The sequence below is a fragment of the Tachypleus tridentatus genome, chromosome 6, assembly GCF_004210375.1.
Source record: "Tachypleus tridentatus isolate NWPU-2018 chromosome 6, ASM421037v1, whole genome shotgun sequence".
Taxonomy (NCBI): Eukaryota; Metazoa; Arthropoda; class Merostomata; order Xiphosura; family Limulidae; genus Tachypleus; species Tachypleus tridentatus.
The window spans coordinates 1,865,957-1,878,531 of NC_134830.1; the positions used below are offsets into that span (position 1 = coordinate 1,865,957).

General features: G+C 32.8%; 1 protein-coding gene across 1 annotated transcript in view; it reads right to left on the bottom strand.

Moving 5' to 3' along the window:
* The window catches only part of LOC143251821 (uncharacterized), a 124,687-nt gene that overhangs the window by 13,415 nt on the left and 98,697 nt on the right, over positions 1 to 12,575 (bottom strand). The window contains exons 23-24 of the mRNA XM_076503061.1: positions 6,175 to 6,297; positions 3,158 to 3,195 (exon numbers count right to left, since the gene is read on the bottom strand). Of these exons, the coding sequence (XP_076359176.1) occupies positions 3,158 to 3,195; positions 6,175 to 6,297 (161 nt within the window). The remainder of the gene's footprint in view (positions 1 to 3,157; positions 3,196 to 6,174; positions 6,298 to 12,575) is intronic.

Below are 12,575 nucleotides of genomic sequence, written 5' to 3' on the forward strand. Positions count from 1 at the left end.
TGTTGAACCAACAAGCTCATAACAAAATGAAACTAAAAATTTAAAATTAAGTTCAGAAGTTATAATTCTGTTAAATTAAAATGTATTTTAATTTGTATTAGGTATTTCCTTCCATTCACGAGATTTGCTTTCCTAGTTTAATGCTGCTCCCTATTTGCAAACGTTTTTGAATGCACATTATAAGTCTTCAACCCTCTCTCTGTTAGAATCCAAATTTCCAACAAGTCTGACATGTAAATCATTATGTGTTACCTCTCCACTACTATCATGTGATGCATCTGACTCTCTCTACACATTACTACTTGATTATCACTTTGAAGTTTGGCACGAGCACCAGAAGATAACACAGAGGAAGGATGGGAAGTGAAAGGGAGGAGGAAGAAATATTTCATCAAAGAGAGGTGAAACGTGGCACACATTTATAGCGATTGAAATGGAGGTAAGGTGAGAACATGAAGGACAACAAGAATGACCTAGACCTGGAGTGATGGATGCTTTTGTGGTTGATGGATCCAGAAGGAATGAATCAATATCCAAAGGACAAGGGAAGTAAGGGCCATGCAGAAATGTGAAGAACAAAAGGCATGGGATAATATCATATGATATCCAATATTGATGAGACCCTCTGAAAGAGCCATGTGAGACACTCATGGACAGAGGCAACTGTTGGGTAAAAAGCCTAGAAACCATGAGTCAATGTCCAGGGGCAACAAATGCCCCACTTACATAGATAAAAGGCTAAAGAAGAATAGTGAATGGAATTAGCTAAGTGCAAAAGAAACTGGAAAAACACCTCAAAAGGCTGACAAAGGCAAGATGTGAAGACAAAGGATAGATGGCATGGGAGAGAAGGGAAAAGGAAAGAGGAGGTACCACCTGAAGAAGGAAGAACTGAGGGAACTAAGGTTTGTTTGGCCAGGAAGGAGCTACCAAAAGAAACAGCATGGATGAAGGAGACAGCTGAAGAAGTAGAGGGTGAGAGAGTAAATTTTAAGGAACATATGAGACCAATCCTGGCTGAAGGTACTAATAGCCAAGACTGGAGGATGGGGAACCATTGATCAAGACAGAGGCAATTGGGATTGAGAGTAATAGAAAAAGCTTTAATAAGATATAGATAGTCACCAAAAACTGGTAGGGTGCAATGAACACACCTGGAATAAACAAGATCTGGACAGGAAAGCCTATGAACCAAAAGAGTGAAATCCCCTGTGATGTGATAAACCATCAAAATAATTTGTTGAGTGTGGGTCCATTAAAAAAGATCCAGAGTACAAAAACAAAGGGAACAGGACCTTATGCCCACAGGTGATCATTAAAAGCCACCTGGTAGAAATGTTTGAATGGATCATAACCTGCCAATGGGTGTCAAGAGAAAACAAATGATCCAAAGTTCAACAAACTGCTAAAAGTTCAAGAACATTCATGTGAAGAGAAGTATTCTTCACAGACTAATGGCCTGAAGTCCCTTGGCGATTGACCCATGCACTCCAGCTCTGAAGGGAAACAAAAGTAAACAGATGTAACTCAGGCTGTAAAGAAGGAAGTGGGACTTTTGCCAATGCACTGGCCTTGTCAATCACCAATGAAGATTGACAAACAAGTGGAAGGGAAGTTAAATAGAAGCATCCAAGATTCCAATGGTATCAGAGATGATCATCACCCCAAAAGCTATAGAACCTCAAAAGTAGGAAGTAAAGGGAGCAGACAGGGCAGTTCTAATGGCCAGCTCCATAGAATATAGTCTAAGAGGAGAAGTTAGGACCTGATTGAAATGGGTGTTAAAGAAACATCCAGATGTACACAGAATTTTGTAAGATAAAAGAAAAACCTCTCCAATGTGACCAACAATCCCACCTACACAGCTTCAAGAAAAAGATAACTTGTAAGACTGGCCAACTTCCTTTTGAAATGGCAAGAAAAAGCCAGTTATCCACGTACATGTGGAAGTGCAGTCCCCAGGATTTCAACATTCTGAGCAAGGGGACAAACCATTCAATATAAACACAAAGTGCAGAGACAAGACCAAAGGACAGGATCTTGAAAGATAAACCGTTTTATGACAGGCAAGCTAACAACAGTAAAAACCTACATGAATCAGGTATAATAACCTGTTGGGGTAGAAGGGTAAAGATTGACTCATATAGAGACTGGTGGGTCCAGGGATCCCATATAAGGGGAAGGAAACATCATGTATAACTGCAAAAATGGCAAGTGAGAAACAGTGACAGACAAGGCTTTAAAAGGGAAGGTACAGAAAAGGAACTCAAAGCCAAACTCAGCTCTGACAGAGAACAATGGGATACACCATATCAAATAGGTAAACTGAACCTACAACTGGTAGCCAAGAGTGTGGTAGCTCGCCTGAAAAGTTGTAAGGATCTACTGATCCAAAGCCTGCAGGAGATAGGCATATTAATGTCATCACCAAACAGGATGGCAAAAGCACAGGGCAAACTGGAACAAGAGGGAATGGAAAAACATTAAAACAACAGCAAGAAAGAAAACGACACATACCTGAGATTTAACCTCCAAGAAAATCCACAAGTGCTGAACAGAATCCTTGGGAAGATGTGGGAAGGCATGGCAGACTCCAGAAGGGGAGGATTTAAAATTATCCTCAACCTATGCCTGTAATAGGTTTGAAAAGTACAAGAAGATTAAGGGCATAACCAGAAGACAGTCCCTCATTTCCCTGAAAAAGTCCCCCAGAGGATCACCTCTGCCTGTGGCCAAAAGTGCAGGAGTAGTGATATGAACCCAAAGTAGTAGCAGTGATTTTGGAATTCTTGTGTAAGACAAAACCAGTGAAAAATGTATTGCAAGCACTGGTAAATCACAAGAAAATTGAAATGAATTCAAACCACATTGAATTAAGGGAATCTGAACTAAATTAAAAACATTTAAACCACTTCTAGCATAATAAGTGCTGTAAAGAGAGACTGCCAAACAAGAAGTGATAGTTCAGTAGTGGTGCATAGATGGAGTTACATGATAGTAGTGCTTTCCTGATAATTCCAACAGAGGGAGGGTTGAAGGCTGGTGGCATGCATTCAAAAACGTTTGCACATGGAGGACAGCAAAAAACAAGAAAAGTTAATCTTGTGAGAGGAGGGAGAGTACAGTTCATAATTGGTTATGACATCATATGACTCACCAAATACACCAAATGTCCATCTTCACAGAAACTAGTGGCTAAAGAAACATAGCAAAAATGTAATCAAAACAAAAGATATACAAACAAGGAGATATAACATAACTTGGTGCATCACATTAAATAATGTAATGTAAATTGATAAAATGACAAACTTAATATTTTATGTAGATGTCTTTGAACAGTCAGTAGAGAAGAACAGGACTATAATGTATTGTTATCATTACACAGAACATGAATTTCATATGTTACACACACTTAACAACATTATTTTCTTGTCTTATACATGACATTCTGGTGCTCATTTTATTCCAAGAGAAAATATTGTCTTTAATACACCTATTATAGACTCTCCATATAAAAATATATTTGTGATATGGATGTCAATGAAAAATAACAGCTCATTTCAAAGACACATTTCATTAAACAAATGTTAAAGAAGTGAATGACAACAATTCTATATTTTTAGCTGATTTAAAATAAAACAATAATTCATACCTACGATTTTTTGATTTTTTTTACTTGTTTTGTAAATGCATATATCCTGGAAAACTTATGTATACCCCTAGAAATCTAGGCTCATATTGTGATACAATTTGTTTGCAATGCTAAAACATGATATTATTAGTAAAATATTTCTAACTGATATGAAACATAATTTTTGCAATAAATATAAATATATATCAGTATAGGTTTACTTTTTTAGTATTCTTTGATAAAAAAATTCAAATTCAGCTATTTTTGTTTGATGCGTAATCAAAAATATTTTTCATAGCATATTAATACAGTTTAGACTTTTAACAGTGTATTGTAGTATTAATTCATTGTTATTAACATATTAATATGGTTTAGACTTTTAACAGTGTATTGTATTATTAATTCATAGTTATTAACATATTAATATGGTTTAGACTTTTGACAGTGTATTGTAGCATTAATTCATAGTTATTAACATATTAATATGGTTTAGACCTTTGACAGTGTACTGTAGTATTAATTCATAGTTATTAACATATTAATATGGTTTAGACTTTTAACAGTGCATTAATTCATTGTTATTAACATATTAATATGGTTTAGACTTTTGACAGTGTATTGTAGTATTAATTCATAGTTATTAACATATTAATATGGTTTAGACTTTTGACAGTGTATTGTAGTATTAATTCATAGTTATTAACATATTAATACAGTTTAGACTTTTGACAGTGTATTGTAGTATTAATTCATTGCTATTAACATATTAATATGGTTTAGAGTTTTAACAGTGTATTGTAGTATTAATTGATAGTTATTAACATATTAATATGGGTTAGAGTTTTGACAGTGTACTGTAGTATTAATTCATAGTTATTAACATATTAATATGGTTTAGACTTTTAACAGTGCATTAATTCATTGTTATTAACATATTAATATGGTTTAGACTTTTGACAGTGTATTGTAGTATTAATTCATAGTTATTAACATATTAATATGGTTTAGACTTTTGACAGTGTATTGTAGTATTAATTCATAGTTATTAACATATTAATATACTTTAGACTTTTGACAGTGTATTGTATTATTAATTCATAGTTATTAACATATTAATATAGTTTAGACTTTTGACAGTGTATTGTAGTATTAATTCATAGCTATTAACATATTAATATGGTTTAGACTTTTGACAGTGTATTGTAGTATTAATTCATAGCTATTAACATATTAATATGGTTTAGACTTTTGACAGTGTATTGTATCATTAATTCATAATTAACATATTAATATGGTTTAGACTTTTGACAGTGTACTGTAGTATTAATTCATAGTTATTAACATATTAATATGGTTTAGACTTTTAACAGTGCATTAATTCATTGTTATTAACACATTAATATGGTTTAGACTTTTGACAGTGTATTGTAGTATTAATTCATAGTTATTAACATATTAATATGGTTTAGACTGTTGACAGTGTATTGTAGCATTAATTCATAGTTATTAACATATTAATACAGGTTAGACTTTTGACAGTGTATTGTAGTATTAATTCATTGCTATTAACATATTAATATGGTTTAGACTTTTAACAGTGTATTGTATTATTAATTCATAATTATTAACATATTAATATAGTTTAGACTTTTGACAGTGTATTGTAGTATTAATTCATTGTTATTAACATATTAATATGGTTTAGACTTTTGACAGTGTATTGTAGCATTAATTCATAGTTATTAACATATTAATATGGTTTAGACTTTTGACAGTGTATTGTAACATTAATTCATAGTTATTAACATATTAATATGGTTTAGAGTTTTGACAGTGTATTGTAGTATTAATTGATAGTTATTAACATATTAATATGGGTTAGAGTTTTGACAGTGTATTGTAACATTAATTCATTGTTATTAACATACGAATATGGTTTAGACTTTTGACAGTGTATTGCAGTATTAATTCATAGTTATTAACATATTAATATGGTTTAGACTTTTGACAGTGTATTGTAACATTAATTGATTGTTATTAACATACGAATATGGTTTAGAGTTTTGACAGTGTACTGCAGTATTAATTCATAGTTATTAACATATTAATATGGTTTAGACTTTTGACAGTGTACTGTAGTATTAATTCATAGTTAGTAACATATTAATATGGTTTAGACTTTTGACAGTGTACTGTAGTATTAATTCATAGTTAGTAACATATTAATATGGTTTAGAGTTTTGAATGGATGGTTCTCTATTCAAACCATAATTTATTGAAAAAGGTGCCAGCCTAACTGATATGGAATTGGCTTCAGAGTTCAATAATATCTAGACACTTCTAGTAACACTACTTCCATAAGAAGACACTTATTAAACAATATTGGTTCCAAGAGCTGAATAATTTTCTTAAAAGTTGTATGATATTTCTCTAACTAGAAGTATACACCATTAACATTATATTCAGGTCTAACAATTGCTACCCCTGTTTGTAAAACTGTCTTCCATGACCACATAAACACCATAAAGGTGCAATCACTTTACCAATACACTTGAGGCCATCATCTCCAAGTTTCATGTCATTAGGGCAGGAACAAAAGAAAGAACCAGGGGTATTGGTACACATATAACTACATCCTCCATTTGCAGACAAACATTCATCAACATCTGTAAATAAAACAAAACACAGATGTGGTTTTAATAAAGTAGATAACTCAAAAATACGATTACTTCTGTCTGTATACAACTGATATTTATAACAATAAATACAATTGTTTAATATTTTATCTATCCTTTCATCTATAAAGTCAAGATTGTTCAGAAGCATTTTATGTTACACAATACTTTCAAATAACATATAATTTTAGGACAATATAGATGATTACACAAAGAACTTGTATTACAGCCTATATAACTACAATAAGTACATCTGGTACAGTATATAATAACAGTACAAACCTGGGGTACAGCCTATATAACTACAATAAGTACATCTGGTACAGTATATAATAATAGTACAAACCTGTAGTACAGCCTATATAACAACAGTACAAACCTGTAGTACAGCATATATAACTACAATAAGTATATCTGGTACATTATATAATAACAGTACAAACCTGTAATAAAGCCTATATAACTACAATTCGTATATCTGGTACATTATATAATAACAGTACAAACCTGTAATACAGCCTATATAACTACAATATGTACATCTGTTACAGTATATAATAACAGTACAAACCTGTATTAAAGCCTATATAACTACAATAAGTATATCTGGTACATTATATAATAACACTACAAACCTGTAATACAGCCTATATAACTACAATAAGTATATCTGGTACAGTATATAATAACAGTACAAACCTGTAATAAAGCCTATATAACTACAATACGTATATCTGGTACATTATATAATAACACTACAAACCTGTAGTACAGCCTATATAACTACAATAAGTATATCTGGTACAGTATATAATAACAGTACAAACCTGTAATAAAGCCTATATAACTACAATAAGTATATCTGGTACATTATATAATAACACTACAAACCTGTAATACAGCCTATATAACTACAATAAGTATATCTGGTACAGTATATAATAACAGTACAAACCTGTAATAAAGCCTATATAACTACAATAAGTATATCTGGTACAGTATATAATAACAGTACAAACCTGTAATACAGCCTATATAACTACAATAAGTATATCTGGTACAGTATATAATAACAGTACAAACCTGTGGTACAGCCTATATAACTACAATAAGTACATCTGGTACAGTATATAATAACAGTACAAACCTGTAGTACAGCCTATATAACTACAATAAGTACATCTGTTACAGTATATAATAACAGTAAAAACCTGTAATAAAGCCTACATAACTACAATAAGTACATCTGGTACATTATATAATAACAGTACAAACCTGTAATACAGCCTATATGACTACAATAAGTACATCTGTTACAGTATATAATAACAGTACAAACCTGTAATACAGTCTATATGACTACAATAAGTAAATCTGTTACAGTATATAATAACAGTACAAACCTGTAATAAAGCCTACATAACTACAATAAGTACATCTGGTACATTATATAATAACAGTACAAACCTGTAATACAGCCTATATGACTACAATAAGTACATCTGTTACAGTATATAATAACAGTACAAACCTGTAATAAAGCCTACATAACTACAATAAGTACATCTGGTACATTATATAATAACAGTACAAACCTGTAATACAGCCTATATAACTACAATAAGTACATCTGTTACAGTATATAATAACAGTACAAACCTGTAGTACAGCCTACATAACTACAATAAGTACATCTGTTACATTATATAATAACAGTACAAACCTGTAATACAGCCTATATAACTACAATAAGTACATCTGTTACATTATATAATAACAGTACAAACCTGTAATACAGCCTATATAACTACAATAAGTACATCTGTTACAGTATATAATAACAGTACAAACCTGTAGTACAGCCTACATAACTACAATAAGTACATCTGTTACATTATATAATAACAGTACAAACCTGTAGTACAGCCTATATAACTACAATAAGTACATCTGTTACAGTATATAATAACAGTACAAACCTGTAGTACAGCCTACATAACTACAATAAGTACATCTGTTACATTATATAATAACAGTACAAACCTGTAGTACAGCCTATATAACTACAATAAGTACATCTGTTACAGTATATAATAACAGTACAAACCTGTAATAAAGCCTACATAACTACAATAAGTACATCTGGTACATTATATAATAACAGTACAAACCTGTAATACAGCCTATATAACTACAATAAGTACATCTGTTACAGTATATAATAACAGTACAAACCTGTAGTACAGCCTACATAACTACAATAAGTACATCTGTTGCATTATATAATAACAGTACAAACCTGTAGTACAGCCTATATAACTACAATAAGTATATCTGGTACATTATATAATAACAGTACAAACCTGTAATAAAGCCTACATAACTACAATAAGTACATCTGATACATTATATAATAACAGTAAGAGCATGTAGTATGGCATAGATGACAATAGTAGAAACCTGTAGTACAGGATATATGATTACAGTGTGAATCAGTAGTACAGCATACTTGACTACAGTATGAACCTGTATATGACATACATTAGTACAATACAAACATGTAGTACAGCATTCATGACTACAGTATGAACCTGTTGTACAGCATACATGACTACAGTACGAACCTGTAGTACATAGTACATGACTACAGTATGAAGCTGTAGTGCAGAGTATATGACCAAAGTATGAACTTGTATATGACATATATGAGTATAATACAAACCTGTAGTATAGCATTCATGACTACAGGCTCACACTGTAGTCATGTATGCTACACTATAGGTTTGTATTGTAGTCATATATGCCATATACAGCTATGAACCTGTAGTACAGCATACATGACTTCAATAGGAACCTGTAGTACAGCACACATGACTACAGTAGGAACCTGTAGTACAGCAAACCTGACTACAGTATGAACCTGTAGTACAGCATACATGACTACAATATGAACCTGTAGCACAGCATACATGACTACAGTACAAAACTGTAGTACAGCATACATGACTAGAGTACAAACCTATAGTACAGCATACATGACTACAAAAAGTACCCATAGTACAGTGTGTATGATTACAATGAGTATCTGTGGTACAACTTTCATGACTACAGTAAAAACATGTAATACAGTCTACTTGACTACAATAAAACCTATAGCATAGATGAGTACAATAGAAACCTAACGTACAGCCTACATGACTACACTGAGAACCTGAAATACAGCATACATGCCTACAATAAGAACCCCTAGTCCCTTATCCTGATGTTCAACTTTTCATGTTTGTGATTCATCCAGCCATGTCATTTAATATGGAAAATTAAACTTTGCCAATAGTTTCTGGCTCATCAAAGTTAAATAAAGTGCAACAAGGAAGTAGAATAACACTCAGAAACTACATGAAACAGAATGAGAAACATTCCTTACATTATATAAGGTAACCTAATCTTGCTGTCTCAAATAGTGAAGAAAATTGTAACCATGAAACTGTTAGGCTGAAACATAATACTCACTAAAAAGCCTGATAAGCCATCAAGTATCAAAATAGAGACAAGACATAATTTCTAAGTGACTAACTTCTATCAAAGTCACAAATATACCTGGAAGGGAAAGAGAAAAAAACATGATTGGAAGACAAATTAATGATACATTCGGCTACCTAAGTCTGAGAAGAAACAATCAGTGGGGAAACATTGAACATACATAAACTATATGAGTCACATCAAAGAAAACAAGAGTCCAATACCTGTGTAAGGTACAACTTACAGGTCTCACACAAGCACAAAAGGTCAACAATGTGAAAGTTTCAGAACTCATGAAAAACCTCATCTGAGAAGAGGTCAAGACAAAATATGCATTATATTTTGAAGACCTCTTGTAACAAATACTTGACATTGGATATTCAAAGTAAAACCTCCTTGTGTTAAACATAATAACTGATGCATTTGTAGTATATATAAAAATCTAACTTTCTATTCAGAATGCATTTCACACAGACAGATTAGAACTTGCCAGACTAACATGGTTTTCTTCACAGCCTGGACATGCTATACTGATGGTGTATTACTTTATAGCCTTTATCAGCTCAGGTAGATCTGGACATACTAAACTGATTGTGTTTTACTTTATAGGTATATCCCTAATTGCCTTTATATGCAAGAGAAGTTCACTGTGTTGAGAAGTGTATGTTTCCACTTTGGAGAGCCAGCAAGTCCCTCTAGTCCCTTCTGAGTGGAAAAGAGAGACATTTGCCCTAAAGATTTGTCTAAAAGTGAATGCAATATAAGAAAATGAGGTACAACAGGTGGTACAGATGGTGAGGATTGCTGCTCAGAATCTTCAAGAAGTGGTCGTTTAACTATAGACTGTCTTTTCACTGTTTTATTAAGATTTTTAATTGGAGTATCCATAATGAAAAAAGGAAAATTTCGGTGCCCACTGACCCCCTGACCCCACCCGCCATGGAGACCTATGAGGGGATGCACTACAATGTCAAACAAAGACACTGCAGTAATGCCAGGGTTTCGTGAGCAGCATCAGATACAATGCACACAACACCTATTGAGAACATCCAACACTGGTACTTGGTTGACCCTAGCCCAAGCAAACCAGCAAATTGATCCAAGGAGGCCAAACCAAAGATTTTCGTCTACAGGAATTCAAGGTCAAAGTGGTGTGTTAGGGTTGGACCCTTCAACCACCATGATCCATTCCTCCCCTTCACGGGTCACAATGCACAGCAAACACGTGGGTGAATGTTTAGATCCAAGAGGAGGTAACCTGAAAGAACAGAACCTTCCCTGGGAGGTCCCCTCACCATGTACAGAAATTCACATCGTGGTGGGTAGATCTGGACATGCTAAACTGATGGTGTTTTACATTATAGCCTTTATCAGCTCAGGTAGATCTGGACATACTAAAGTGATTGTGTTTTACTTTATAGCCTTTATCAGGTCAGGTATATTTGAACATACTAAACTGAGTGTGTTTTACTTTATAGCCTTTATCAGCTCAGGTATATCTGAACATACTGAACTGAGTGTGTTTTACTTTATAGCCTTTATCAGCTCAGGTATATCTGGACATACTGAACTGAGTGTGTTTTACTTTATAGCCTTTATCAGCTCAGGTATATCTGGACATACTAAACTGAATGTGTTTTACTTTATAGCCTTTATCAGCTCAGGTATATTTGAACATACTAAACTGAGTGTGTTTTACTTTATAGCCTTTATCAGCTCAGGTATATCTGAACATACTGAACTGAGTGTGTTTTACTTTATAGCCTTTATCAGCTCAGGTATATCTGGACATACTAAACTGAATGTGTTTTACTTTATAGCCTTTATCAGGTCAGGTATATCTGAACATACTAAACTGAGTGTGTTTTACTTTATAGCCTTTATCAGCTCAGGTATATCTGGACGTACTAAACTGAGTGTGTTTTACTTTATAGCCTTTATCAGCTTAGGTAGATTTGAACATACTAAACTGAGTGTGTTTTACTTTATAGCCTTTATCAGCTCAGGTATATCTGGACGTACTAAACTGAATGTGTTTTACTTTATAGCCTTTATCAGGTCAGGTATATCTGAACATACTAAACTGAGTGTGTTTTACTTTATAGCCTTTATCAGGTCAGGTATATCTGAACATACTAAACTGAGTGTGTTTTACTTTATAGCCTTTATCAGGTCAGGTATATCTGAACATACTAAACTGAGTGTGTTTTACTTTATAGCCTTTATCAGCTTAGGTATATCTGGACGTACTAAACTGAGTGTGTTTTACTTTATAGCCTTTATCAGCTTAGGTAGATCTGAACATACTAATCTCATTATGTTTTAATTTATAGCCTTTATTAGATCTGGACATGCTATATTGAGGATCTATTACTTTATCAGCTCAGGTAGATCTCGAAATACTGAACTGAATCTGTTTTACTTTATAGCTTTTATCAGCTCTGGTAATATGGACATGCTAAACTGATGGTGTATTATTTTATAGCCCTTATCAGTTCATGTAGATCCGGATATGATAAACTGATTGTGTTCTTGTTTATAGTCTTTATAAACTCAGGTAGATCTGGACATCACAAACTGATGGTGTTTAACTTTATAGCCTTTATCAGCTCAGGTATATCTGGACATACTAAACTGAATGTGTTTTACTTTATAGCCTTTATCAGGTCAGGTATATCTGAACATACTAAACTGAATGTGTTTTACTTTATAGCCTTTATCAGGTCAGGTATATCTGAACATACTAAACT